The 14047-nt window shown below is 40.8% G+C and overlaps 1 protein-coding gene and 1 pseudogene across 6 annotated transcripts in view; both read right to left on the bottom strand.

The window, feature by feature from the left end:
- Positions 1-14047, bottom strand: part of Plekhg7 (pleckstrin homology and RhoGEF domain containing G7) — a 57315-nt gene that overhangs the window by 16286 nt on the left and 26982 nt on the right. For all 6 annotated transcript variants that reach the window (XM_021258476.2, XM_021258477.2, XM_021258478.2 and 3 more), the window contains 3 exons: positions 11843-11938; positions 11179-11280; positions 8375-8488 (listed from right to left, as the gene is read on the bottom strand). In XM_021258476.2, the coding sequence (XP_021114135.1) occupies positions 8375-8488; positions 11179-11280; positions 11843-11938 (312 nt within the window). The remainder of the gene's footprint in view (positions 1-8374; positions 8489-11178; positions 11281-11842; positions 11939-14047) is intronic.
- On the bottom strand, positions 5451-5617 carry LOC147823574 (U2 spliceosomal RNA; annotated as a pseudogene).

The following is a 14047-nucleotide window of genomic DNA, read 5'->3' as shown; positions in this document are numbered from 1 at the left end:
CCATCCTTGTTTTGATGCAGTTAGGAGAGATGAGAATGAAGACTGGAGATATTGAAGGATGAAGGAAGAAGTTTTGCTAGGTGGGTTAGTTCCTTGACTCTGTTGTGTTGGGAAGAATCAGGCTAATGATCAAAAATGAAAAAAAGAAAAAAAAAAGAAACTGAAAGAGACGAGTTGATTTAAGTGATATACAACAAATAGGAAAGAAGACCAGAACAAAGCCAGTTTTTGATAGGCAGAGTTCGGAGTTGGAGTTTGGGAAATGGGCAGTATGGAAGCGATGGGAAAAGACAGGAAGGGAATTTTAATAAGTATTGTTATGGCCCATACACTGGTGTACTAGAAATGATATTTGAGAAACACAAGTAAACATGAGAATAGCTTTTACATTTGTTTTTCCTTTCCTTCTTTTTTTTGTTTTTTTTTTGGTACCGGGATCAAACTTGGGTCCTTACGCTTGCAAGGCAGGCGGTAGAACCACTGAGCTAAATCCCCAGCCTACATTTGTTTTTATCTGTTGGCTGTTTCTTTGAATGTGACACTTCTGAATGTCACACTCTGAATATAAGACCTCTGGGCTTTTATGAATACATAGGCAGGTCACTGGCAGCTCAGTGTATAGGTACATTCAAAAGTATTCTTGGGGTGTGCTCCCTCTCTCTTTTGTTATCCCACTGACTAATATTAAATGGATCCCGAGTTCCTTTTTATTTTACATGTATTCTCTTTAACTGAAGGATTTTAAGTACATAAAATTCACTAATTTTAAATGTGTTTAAAAAAATACAGATGTATATCAGTTTACACCAGTAAAACTACCACCCACATCAAGATACTGAACAAAAATCTTACATATGAATGCCACATAAAGTCTCTTAAATGTGAAATATTTTGTAATGTCCTTATTTCTGCCTAATAAAGATCTTGCCCTCCAGTTCTATGGCCAAAATGTTTCTATGACCTTTAAACCCTTTTAACCTTTGTTTTACACAAATGTGAGCATCTCAGATCAGAGATTGATTTTTTTTTAACTAAATCTGGATCTTAGTAATTGAGAATTTAACCAGTTTATGAGCTTAATTCACCTCCATTTCTGTCAACATTTTAATGAAAATTTTAATGCTTCTTTGGTGTTTTTCTTTTGCTACTTTTTCTTAGTTTTTCACTTCCAGAAACTTTGAATGTGTATATTCTATTTTTGCCCACAACTTCATGACAAACTGAGTCATATGAACTCCCATCTGATGCAGTAATAACCAGTTTTCCCAATAGTATTTCAAACATCCACCCCTCTCCAACCAGTGCTCTGGAAATTTTCTCCTTACATTATCAGTATTAACATTATGAACTTGCTAGTCTTTTTTTTTTTTTCTTTTTTAGGAAAACAAAACTGTACCGTTTTCCAATTTTGTCAGATTAACATTTAGAGAGTCTTAACTCTACTTGTCCTTTCTACAGTGACAAAACAATTTTATCTATGTAACATACATTTGGCTTAACAACATGCATCTTTATTTTTAATGCTACACTACAAAAATAAAACAGTATTTATTTGCCCAGTGCATTGAATATTTGCATGCACTTTCACAGTTCAAAACTATATAAACTGAAAATTTTAGAACTAGCTTACAAATCTATTTTTACATTTAGGTTTATTACCCTATATGTAACAATTTTAGACATCATGGTTCTTAAGTAGTTTAAATGATTACTAGCAAGTCTTTCATACAATTGCCTTTCTACTCCTTAATTTCTCTGTTGACTGCAGCAAATGACTCAGCAAACTTTTCAGAGGAGGTTCTTGGATGGTATATGTTCTTAACCCCTCGGTGTCTGAGAATGTTTTCCAGTTGCCTTCATACTGAAATACTAACTTGGGAGGGCATGTAATTCTGGTTCCAAATTATTTTCCCTTAAAACTCTATAGATGTTGTTCCATTGTCTTCTGGCATTTAGAATTGCAAGAGAAAAACCAGAGTTCAGTTACTAGGATATGTCTAGGTGTTGCTTTCTTCTCATGAAAATTTACAGGTAGCCCATGAGTCTTTTTCATTTGCAGGCCTACTTCATTCTTCAACTCTGGAAATCTTCTTCAATTCATTCCTTAACTATTGTTTTAGTTTCATTTGCTTTGTCCTATTTCAGGCTCAGTAGTACCTTGGTTGGTGAATTTAATCCGTTCCACGATGCTGGTGAAGATGGCCCTGGTCATGTTTGCCACTCACGCAGAGTTGGTGAACAGAAGCAAAATTTTCCTGATCACTTATGTTGGGAAGCTGAATTGTTCGAGAACAGAAGCGTTCATGAACTGAGGTAATACTGTATTCTCATTATGTGTAGATTGTATCTCCTGGACAGGCCTTTTACATCGCTCTTCTCCTCTTTCATGTCTTAATTTCTTTGGCCTTTTTATCTGCATTCTATGAGAATTTCTCTTGTTTTGCATTTATTTCAGTAATTTTGTTTGTGATTGATTGTGCTTACCATGTTTCCTTTAACTCTAAAGTCTGAGAAATCTTCCATGTGTTCTAAGACCACTTGCTTTATAATTAAGCATGGACAGCTAATGAACTCTCTTATAAGATGTTTAACATTTTCTAGATCATTTTTGGAGACTGGTACACCAGTTTCAAGAGGATGTAGTTTCTCAATTACTTAGCTCTGTTCCTTTCTTCTGAACTGTGGTATTACAACCTTTTCAATGGTTCTTCTTTACAGTGGGGTCCAAAAACATGGTCTTCCCCAAATGTTTGTATCTTGATGTGATGGCTATCCACTTGACTGGCCTGGGAGTTGCTCAGGGGATTAATAAAGCACACTGTATCTGGGTAGGTTGGGGACCATGTCTGGTCCTCACTTTTCCTTTCTGGTGCTGTTCCCCTGCTCATCTTCCCTACTCCCATGAACTAAGCAGTTCTGCTTTACCATGCCCTTCTCCATGATGTTCCTGACGTGGAGTCAGGTGACCATGGATTGAATCCTGCGAAACTGAGCAAAAATAAATCTTTGTATCTTTAAATTGTGTATATCTGGTGTCATATTGCAGCAATGGGAGAGGAGACTAGTATACCCATTAAAATTTATATGTTGATATTCTAACCCCTCATGGGCTGATATTAGGAGGGGAGATTTTGGAGACACGACTGCATCCTAAGTGTGGAGTCTTTATGAATAGAATTAGTGGCTTTATAAGAAAGGCTTCAGAAAACTGTATTTCTTTTTTCACCATATGAAGATACACAGTCTACTACCCAGAAAAGGGTCCTCAAAAGCAGGATAAAGTGTCAACTTGATTGGCTTTGGGATTTGCAGAGATTGGTGGAGCATACTTTTGGGTGTGTATGAGTGGGTCAGGAAGGCATGGTTTGGGGATCTGTGTCAGGTCCTTGGCCCTTTCTCGTTTCTCTGTTTCCCAGCCTCTATTAACTAAGCACCTTTGTTCTGCCATTCCCTTCTACCATGATATTTCTGCCCTGGAGCCAGCCCACCATGGACTGAATCCCCTGAAATTGTGAGCCAAATCAAACCTCTTCTAAGTTGTGGGTGTCAGGTACTATGTCTTAGTGACAGGGAAACTGATGAATACACACCCCGACCTCAGATTTTAAACCTTAAGAGCTCGAAATTTCTGTTGTTTGTAAGCTGCCCCTGTGTGGCACTCTGCTATAGGAGTCCAAGTTAACTACAACAGGGATCCTGCCCTTACACTCAATATCTGTCTTAATGTAGGTTATTGCTTCAGTTCCACCTTTCGATCTCAGGCTAGGGGCACCCTCTGCCTTGTGACCTAGACCCTTCAGGGGCATCTGCAAATGGGCCGGGTATACTGTGAGTGCTCCCTCTGCTTCCCCAAAGATGTTTTTATGCCCAAATACCAGTTACTGTGTTTCAGAGATCTATGTATAACTGGCTCAAACTCTCTCACTAAGCCAATGGCTCAAAGAAGTTCAGAGCTCTCTGAATATTTACAAACTTATGGGGATGAAGATACTAATGGATCTCTCTGGTCCTGTTTTCACTTATACTATTTCTATACATCCTATTTTTTCCCTCAACAGCATGGATCAATCATAGCCCCTGTATCTTAGGCTGTTTTCAGTTGCTGTGATAGAATACCTGAGACTTGGTAATTTATAACAAAAAGATTTATTTCTTACAGTTCTGGACACCAGAAAGCCCAAGATCAGGGGCTGCATCTGGTGAGAACTTTCTTGCTGCTGGGGACTCTCTTTAGAGTTCCAAGGTAGTACAGGGGATCACATGGTGACAGAGCAAGCAAGCCAGAGAAGGCTGGCTTTTATAACAATGCCACTCCTGTGATAACCCATTAATCCATTAACCTATATATGGATTAATTCCCTCACAAGAGCAGAGCACTCACGACCCAATTACTTTTTTTTTGGTACCAGGGATTGAACTCAGGACCTTGAGCTTGTGAGGCAGGTGGTGGCACCACTGAGTTAAATTTCCAGCCCTAATTACTTCTTAAAGTTCCATCTTCTCCCACTTCTTAGTACCTCACAATGAGGATTAAATTTCAACATGAATTTTGGTTCAAACCTTGGTTGGTTTCCTATGTTAGTTTCCACTGTAAACCCTCTATTGCCAAATGTTTTGTGAGTGTGTACATTCATTTTACTGAAGACCTGGGGTTGTAGGAATGGGTTCAACACCCCACCACCACCATTTTGCTGGCTCCATTCTCTTCTCTGGAAAAAGAGAGCTCAGAGAACTCTCTAGCTCTTTCCACCGTGTGAGGATGTGAGAAAGTAGTAGTCTACAACCCAGCAAGGGCCCTCACCAGAACCCAATGGTGCTGGCAGTTCTTTCTCTTTCTCCCCTCTCCAAACCTCCTGCTTAGCAATCTGCACTTGTCTCATAGCTGGACCATGTCCATAGGTGAGAGGATGGCATAACTCACCCTGCCGCCTGAACAGACTTATCAGAGTATTTCTTTGGAAAACATACAGGGCTTTTGTTCACAGGGATCTGGCTGTGAACACCTCCTACATACAGACATCGGGTCATGCCAGTGAGCCCTGAGGCATGGTGCCCGGAGCTCCAGGAGCCAGGCTGCAAGGACCACCTTCCCTTCGCTGGAGCCCAGACTCCTCTTCAGTGAAGTGTGTGGGGGTGCACTAGATGACCTCCAAGTTCTCAACCATCTTCTGTGGCTGTGGTTCTCATTGGGGTTGGAATTAATGGAGAAGGAGGCAGGAGACAGCTGGGAAAGACTTGGAGGGTGGAGGTAGAAAAATTGAGATGGGGAGGGTTATTTATGGCTTTACTAACTGATTTCTAGGCTGATTCAGCAGCATTCCAGTGACACCTGCTGATCCTCTGGGATGGCTAGGGAGTTTCAGTAACTGATTTCTCAACAGCAGTGAGGTATCCCCTCACAACATACAGTCCCAGGCCACTGCTCCCAACTGCCAGGCTGTGAAGAAGAGCTCTGACTTCCACCACTCACTGATAGTGAGGGTAAAAGTGAAAATACCCAAATTCTTGAGATATCAATCAGGCAAGATGCATCATTGGTAAATAATTTACATAAAGATTCAGGGAAGGATATCAGAAGCTTTTACACTTGATCTTAGCCAAAAGGCTGAGAAGCAATCATCAGAAGCTTTTAGTGCTTTGGAAGCCTCAGAAGACTTGAAAAAAGTTGGTTGACAACTACAAAAGCAAAGCTATAAGGTTTTCTTTCTTCTCTCTATTGGCTTTATTTTTCAGGTCCATTAGGGAAATCAAAGAACAGCTCTAAAAAGAGAGATTGGACATAAAAAGGCCTTATAGTGATGGGCTTAGATCATTGAAGGCTACTTTTGTTTTATAATAAATATCCAGTGTGTTTAAGGGAACAGCAAAGGGAGTTAGGGGCACAAATAAAAGTGTTCTGCTAGTCAGTCTGTCTTGGTGGAACATTTGACTGAGGCAGCCAGTATCCTTGGAACCTTAGGAGATTTACTTGATCTCTTCAAACCTTATGTGCCAAATGTAGATAATAACGGTGACTACTCCATTGTGTTGATGAGAAGCTTTAATGAGAGAGTCCATGCCAAGGCATAGAGCAGTGCCCAGAACGCCTCCAACACCAAGTCCATAAACTCTAGCATTTTTACCTATTGAGCTACTCTAAGAGTCCTAGTAAAAAAATCCACAGTCTCTCCCTCTATATCCTTCTAATTGCTTGTAAAACAGTGGTTAGAATCCTACTTCCAGGAAAAATTGATTGTAAAACAGTGGTAAGAATCCTCTTTCTAACAAGAATCCTACTTCTAGCAAGATTCACCAAGGTGATTTCTATACGTTCACAACAGCCAGCTTCCCACAGTATAGAGGGCAAATTCATTCCAATGTATTCAAAATTCAATTTTCGGCAGCCCACATTTTGACATGATTTAAGCTCTCTTATAAAGATATTTCTAGCAGAGAATAGATGGGGAATAAATGTCAGGTTCAGACATGCCTGATTTTGGACTTTCCCTATGTCGTAGAACAACCATATTACAGCAAGTTGCCTAATTTGTCTAAGATCCTGAAAAACGGGGATAATATTGCTCCACAGAGTTTTTGTGTAGACTGGGAGATCACAGATGTCCAGCCTGGAACACAGTGCTTGGTCCATTGGAAGGACTCAATATCCAGCTGCTTAGCGTTTTGCTCTGTGGTGGGGACATGGAAGGCAGATTCCTTTTTGACTCCTCTAAAGGCTCTCCAAAGTCACCCCTCCCTTTTGCTTCATGAGTCAACAATTCCCTGGCAATAGAAAGTAGCTCTGAGGAGAAGTTGGAAACAGTGTTAATGTAAAGAGTACTGGACTGAAAAAAAATTTAAAATCAATTTTAACAGATACATAAAACTGTACATATTTGTGGAGTACCATGTGATTTTTCAAGACTTGCATATAATGGTGTAATATTTAATCAGGGCTAAACATATCTATCTTTGCCTAGAGACCTTTATTTGGTTCTGTATTTACCACTTATTGGCTATGTGACCTGGCAAATGTCATATAGCCTTTCTGAGCTTCAGGGGCATGTGGAGACAAAATAATCAACTTCATAGGTTTGTGCTAAGAGTGAAAAGAGATGTTTGATGAAGTGTGTGGTAAATCACTGTGCATTATAAGACCATCAGGGGTATCATGCTGTTGTCCTAATACCCTTGCATCCTTTGCCTCAAGATCTTTGGACATTATATACATTTCATATGTTGATATAAACCACCCTTCTGTATCACCCTATTTTAGTGGGATTTTCCACAGTTATTTGAAAATGATGGCTGGATCTTGTTAAATATCTTTCTCTTACCTTGGAAGGGAGAGAAATGGATGCTATTCTCTCCGGTTGGGGGGCTTAGTTAAGAATCTTATCTTTCAGCTTCCAGGGGAAACATTTGCTGTGTGATTATTGTATGTATTTGGAAATCTACTGAGCTTTCTGTTTTCAGTGCGAGTAGCAAGAACTTTGGGAGCTGAAGCTTCAGAAACAGGGTCTGTCCTCTCCTAAATCATTCCGCTTTGCTCATCCCCAACACACCCAAGCTTCCTGACACATCGAGGCCACAGCAAGGGCCTCTGGAGTCACAATTGAATCACAAGGAACCAATGAGACTTTGCTCTCAAGCCTCTGAGGAGAATCTTGCCAGGGGCTTGCGGAAATGCAGGGAAGAGCTGGGTTTCTGGAAAGGCTTGGACCATTTTCCCTGGGTCTTTCCAAAGGACTCTGGCACAGTACTGAGAGGATACAGTGCTCACTAAAGAAATGTCAAGAAGGAGGGAAGTCAGAGGAGCTCAAAAAGTCCAGGAAAAGTGAGAACTGGCCTACTCATTTGCTAATACTGAAGGGCCCCTGCAGAAACTCCTTGTTCTAGTGCTTTGGGACCCCAGAGCCTCAGGTTGCACATTTGGGAGGCACCAGTTACATTGTGTCCTCTGAGCTTGTGCAGAGGGCGCGTTCACATAGCATACAATTTAAATGGTGCTCCTAGTTTTTATGCAATAGGATTTGGACCCAATCCTACAAGAGCCAAACTTCTCGTCCCCAACAAAGCTTACATTCTTGCAGTAGTTTTCTCCTTACAATGTGCCAATTTCTACCGTAAACAAACCAATGCACAAATCAAACATTTTCAAGCCCCAGCCCAAATTTCCAGAAGGATGTTACATGATATTATGCTTCCAGATGTGCACCAGTCATAACTCTTGTTTGCAGGGAGGGTGTATTTATGAGAAAAGCAGTTACAGTAAAAAATGTATTAAAAGTCATTAATTTTCTTCTTTTCCATTTGATTTGGGCATAACAATTCTCAGTATCTGTTCTACCTGAAGAGTATTAGGAAAATTATGAGAGAAAGTAAACCGGTACTTTACTTTTAAGTAGATGCCAAAGTCATCTCTCTGCCTCAGGGTCTCCAGATAAAACACAGCAGCAGAGTAGTTCAAACAGTACATCTGGTGGCTCTGACAGAGGCTCCCACGGAAATACTGCAGAGGAGAACAGACGGAAGTTAGGCGGAGCCCTGGGCCTGGGCAGACTTCCACTTTCTCTGCACTTTTATCATTAACTAAAAGCGGGGGAAATGAAGGAGCCACCATGACCACGCAGGAGCTATGTCTGTGTGGATATAAACAGGTCATCTCCACAATACATTCTTTGTTTTGGTACCGGGGAGTGAACTCAGGACCTTGTGCTTGCCAGGCAGGTGTGGTGTCACTGAGTTAAATCCCCAGCCCTCCACAATGCATTCTTTTTAAAAAATATGGTGTTCTCATAATAAAGTTAACACCTCAGTGGACAGTCTTTTCCCCCATACTTACAGGAAATTCTATTTGGGATGTTTTAATTCTTCTCTTTCTCTTCTGCTATCTTTGATTCCATTGTCTCTGTTAGTTGATGTTAAGCTTGTATTGATATTAAGTAATTAAAGTAACATTTAACTTTTCATCAGATATTCTCCAAAATACCCCCAAATTTGATTGTCCTCTCTTCTAAAACATATAGGAATCTGGACCATCTCGGTTAAGTGTTCTGTATTTGGTGGCATGCATTTTTTCATAGTCTTACCCAATCTAACTCTCTTTTTCTCTTTTCTCCAGTATCCTTATTTAATAATGCCTCAAGCTTGCCAAGATGACTACACATTTGTAAGCCACCTCAAATTCGTTTTAGAATAAGGCCAATTGTCAACTTTTCTACATATATTCGTATAGTTAATGATCAAACACCACGTTGTACAATGTGGCACCAATTCAGTCAAATGCCTTTGAGGGGAATGATGATTATGCTGTACTCTCCAGCAGTACTTCTGGCTCATTACTGGCATACACTTCCTTTAGCATCCCACAGTGTCTACCATGGTACTAAGGCCCATGCCCATGGATAGATTTATTGATCAACTGAATGTCATGGGTCCCATGAAGGGATTTCCAGTTGTATCACAGTTAGGTGGAATCAGGGGAGGAAGACACACTTCCTGGAAATGCTACAGCGACTGTGAGTAGCGGAAGCAGACCCAGCCTGAGAGGCCGCTAAAGGATAGGACAGTAAAGAAATCAGATATAACACAAATCTAGAAAAATATTTTGTTATTGGACCTCTGAGAACAGAATGCTATGGAGAGCAACACCGAGTTTTTGGCTTTTGCAAGAAGTAATTTTAAAGAGATGATATGAGTTTATTTTAGAAGGTGAGTGTTGATGGGTATGCTGAGAAGAGGACTTGAAGGTGAAAAGTTCTTCCCTCTGGACGTTGCAGTGCCTGAGAAATGCCATGCCTACGAGACCACTGTCAAGGAGCTGAGTCATTAATTGTCTGGCTTAGAAAACCACTTCCAACACCCATTAGCTGAGGACCTTAGCCACTTTATCTGCTCTCTCCGGGCCTCGGTTTCATTTTCTGTGACTCCCACGCGTGGCTCATGCGTGATTACAAGGTGTCCCATTCTTCCAGCTGGTGAGCTTCTTCAGAGATACTGCGCTAGACGGGTCGCCTTTCCCGTGTTTCCCCCTCCTGGGGAGGATTCTGTCCCTCTCCCCTGCAGGTAAGCTTGGCCAGGTGACTTCCTCTAGGCCCTGAAATGGGGAGAGATTCTGCAGAATTACCATTAAGTTCTGCTGCTGCTGTGCTTCACGTCTCTGAGCCCAGAGTTTTGTGGTCTGGATGGTGGGCTTGGAATTGAGAAATCTTGAGATTTTAACTAATTCCCCAAACTTTACATTCTTTTTCTTGTTTTCCAAAGTTTCAAAAATTTAAGTGTGTTTGTAAAGTTCACTAAGGGTGAATTGGGTGCTTCCAATTCCATCCTTATTTTGGCCTTGTTGAAACTCCTCCGCCTTTGCAATCTCTTCTTTCGGTAGCATTGTCCCGGGACACCTTTCCTGCCAGTAACTGCCTCACCTTCCACCCAACCTAGAAGGCCTCCTTTGTTGTGTGCTTATAGCGTCTATGTTCTTTTTATTCTGGAGTATTGATCTCAATTTGATTATATAACCATTAGTCCCATTATTGTACTAATCCCACCAATAGGTTGAAAATCCCTCAAGGGCGGGGGCTTGTCTAATTTTGCCCATTGTAAGTGCTCAATAAATATCAACCTAGGTTTTTTTTTTTTAGTGTAGTATAAAAATTCAACTCTTGCTAAATGAGACTAGACAGGGATTGAATTGAAAAAGTTAAAGTAAAAAAAGTTGGAGATGTCCAAATATCTATTCAAGAGAAAAGTAGCATTTATCAAACCAGGGCTTTAGATCTTCCTCTTTTCTCCTCATTTAACAAACTGAAATATCATCAAAGGCACAGGTGTATTTTGCTCCTCTGTGAGAGACTGACACTTTCTTTTAGAAGAACAACTGAACCATGTAATTAGTGAGTGCTAAACTATTGCTACAAATATGGCTTTAAATTGGTCATTTGAAAAGCAGACTTGAAAAGGCTTTTCCATGCATGCAGATTTCTGTGCTAGTAAAACCTGCAGGAGATGTGACAATGGGAAAACAGAATCCGCAAGTTATTTTTGAAAATGTTGATTGGTGCAGAAAAGGAGGGTTCCTTTGCGGGAGCTTGGTGACTGAATTTTCCAGGAACAACAGTAACAAAATCAAGTAGCTACAAACAACTGTCCTGGGAGCGGGTAAGCTCACCTCACAAAGCTGAGCTCCCCTAGGAGGATTTTTACCTTTGTGAGTACAGAAATGAAGTCCATCAATGGCAAAGCCTCAGATGCGTCTACGTAGTTCTTGATGATGCTGAAAAGACCGTTCACAAAGCCAAGGCTTGTCTAGGATCGGAGAGAAAGAGAAAAGGAATAGACACACACTCAGGGCCAACGAAGAAAAATCTACTGACCTTCAAATGCCAGTCTTACAGATGTTTCCCATTTCAAATTATCTGCTAGCAAAATTCAAAGATTATTTCCCTCCACCCCCCAGTGCATATTTTCTTATAAGATTTTAATAAATTATGTAGCTATCTCTCTTCCTTCCTTTTGAGAAGAAAGATATCTTATTTCTAATATATGTGAAAAAGGATGTTCGCTTACAAATAAGCATTTATGAAGACAATAAGTTCTGTGGAATACATCTTTCTTAAATAGCCGTGGAAAAATGAAAAAATGAGGGTTAGCTAATATCTATGATCTTCTGGGAAGATATCAACAGGTGCTCAGATGCACTCCTTATAAATCTGAATTCCTGACATAAGATGATGTGGGAACACAACATGGAATGTCATATTCAATACTCCAATATGGATACAGTCATAGGTAACTCCAAGCATCAGTTTCCATGATCCTCTGGTGAATTTTAAAACACCATTGCTGACATCTTTCTATTTTGGCTCACCTGAGTTAACTCCTCCAGGTTTGCAAAAAGTCTCCATAAATCCACATCCAGAAGATACTCATGATTTTGCAGATATTTTAGTGTATTCATAAAGATCTTCAAAAAATAAATGCACGTTATTTTTTGTATTTAAATTCTGAAGCATGCCCTGTGATTCAACATAAACTTAAGCTAAACTAAACTAAACATAAACTTTAAACATAAACTTCCTGGGTATGACTTTACAAAACAATGTAGCAATCAGTATTCCCAAGGCTTAAGAATTGTTCAATACAAATCATGACATTGAAGCTTCATAGAACACACTGGAAATGTGGTGTTTAGTATGAAAGTGTTGTTATGTGAACATTCCTGTTGAAACCAATCTGTCCAAATGGGCTTCCTGGGCTTCATGCTGCCAAGGAAACCCCAGAGCACCGACAGCATCAACCTGAGAGCAGAAACGTCCTCATGCTGTGTTCTCATTCCTTCCTCTGGAAAAACCCAAATGGCCTTTACTTTCAGGGAATTCAAAGTAGAGAATTAGTGAGTTAATATCTGATAACCAATAGGATGTTTCCTCTTGGACAAGGGTGTTAAATATTAATGAATACATTCAAGGAGTCTTGGTTATTATTCTTTGATTTGATGCTTTCAACATCAGGGGAACTACACAGCAAGCCAAGAAAGAGAACTGCAATTCACACAGAAGACCTGCTCCTCATTTCTATAAACGGAAGAGCGAACAATTAATTGAAAAGTGAATACTTTATATATACAGTGGTGGCTGGGTTCGTGGATGTAATTCGTTCCACGGTTCTGGAGAGGATGCCACGGTCATGTTTGTCACCCAGTGCGGAACTTGAGAGCAGAAGCAAAATTTTACCTAAAGCTTCTGTCTGCCAACTGAATTGTGTGTGAACAGAAGCGTTTGTGAACCAAGGTATCACTGTATAAGATGGAGAGCCTTGGAAGGCACAAAGAGACCAACTATTTCAAGAACTGTAGGTGGACTATAGACAGCTGTCCTCCAACTCTCACTCTACATTGTTTAATCAGCGCCACAAGTGGCTCTCGGACATGGATCAGTATCTGTTGAGGCCTCGTTAAAACATAGCTTGCTGGGTTCAATCCTAGAGTTTGTGATTCCCTAAGTCTGTGAGGGGGTTTAAGGGCATCTAACAAGTTCCCAAGTGACTCCAAAGAGGCTGGTCTACAGCCATGTCTTGAGCAGCACTGACAAAGGGCTTCCCAAATCCACATAGTCTTGGGCATCTGAAAATCTGTCACTTCAACCCAAGCATCTGAAACAGCTAATTGTCAAGAAAACCAGAACTGATCAGAACAGCCCACCTGGGACAATTTAAAAGAAATATTCTTTTTGCTGTGAGATTCAGGGCTTTACAGAAATTCTTTGTCATGTTTTTTTTTTTTTTAACCGAGTCTACAAATATACTGAGTCTACAAATGCACTACAAAAATACTGAGCCGACAAATATATTTACATTGCTATGTGAATTACCAGTTTTGAATCCATAGGCAACTTTGGGAGACTCATATTGTGCAAAGCAAAGTGCACATTACTTAAATACACTGGGGACATGTGAAAATAAATTCAACTTCCTTAAACAGAAAATGTTAGTTTGAAGAGCCTGGGCAGCTACAGTGTGACAGAAAGTTCTGTGGCAGTTCCTTGTGATGGGGGGGAGACAGGATACTCAGGGGTTAGTGCTCTGAGGGAGTCATTCACCGGGGGACACCAGCTTCAGTGCTACCCTTCCCTAACCATAGCCTGGGGTTCACTTTAGTATCCCCCCCCACCCCTTCCTGGAGCTGCTTTGGTCCCAAGGGTTCAGCAGAGTTTGCCCCGTGCTGCGCCCTGACTGCCGCCTTAAGCCAGCTGCTGCTCCTTCCTCAGCCAGCTGGAGGAGTTGGCACAGGAGCGGGCACAGCAACAAGCTGGGCTATCAGAATGAATCACCGGGCTTTTGCTATATATGGGTTCTTTCTCTGTTCTCTCCTCTCTCTTTCTTTCTCTCTCCCCATGAGCTGGAGGACAGCAGCCATCAGGTGCCTGTAAAAGAATCAGTCATAGTATGAGGGGAATGCCGCGGAAGCAGGGATGAAACATGGAAAGAAATTTTTCCTTGATTTTGAGCCCCTTGATGGAATCAACGTGAGTTCTCCCCAACATTGAACTTTCCAATCACATGGACCCATAAAATC

Source organism: Heterocephalus glaber, unplaced genomic scaffold, assembly GCF_053883595.1.
Source record: "Heterocephalus glaber isolate CG9 unplaced genomic scaffold, H.glaber_assembly_v1.0 deba00001572, whole genome shotgun sequence".
In the NCBI taxonomy this organism is placed as follows: Eukaryota; Metazoa; Chordata; class Mammalia; order Rodentia; family Bathyergidae; genus Heterocephalus; species Heterocephalus glaber.
Note: the sequence above shows the minus strand (reverse complement) of the source record. Positions and strands in the feature narration are given on the sequence as shown.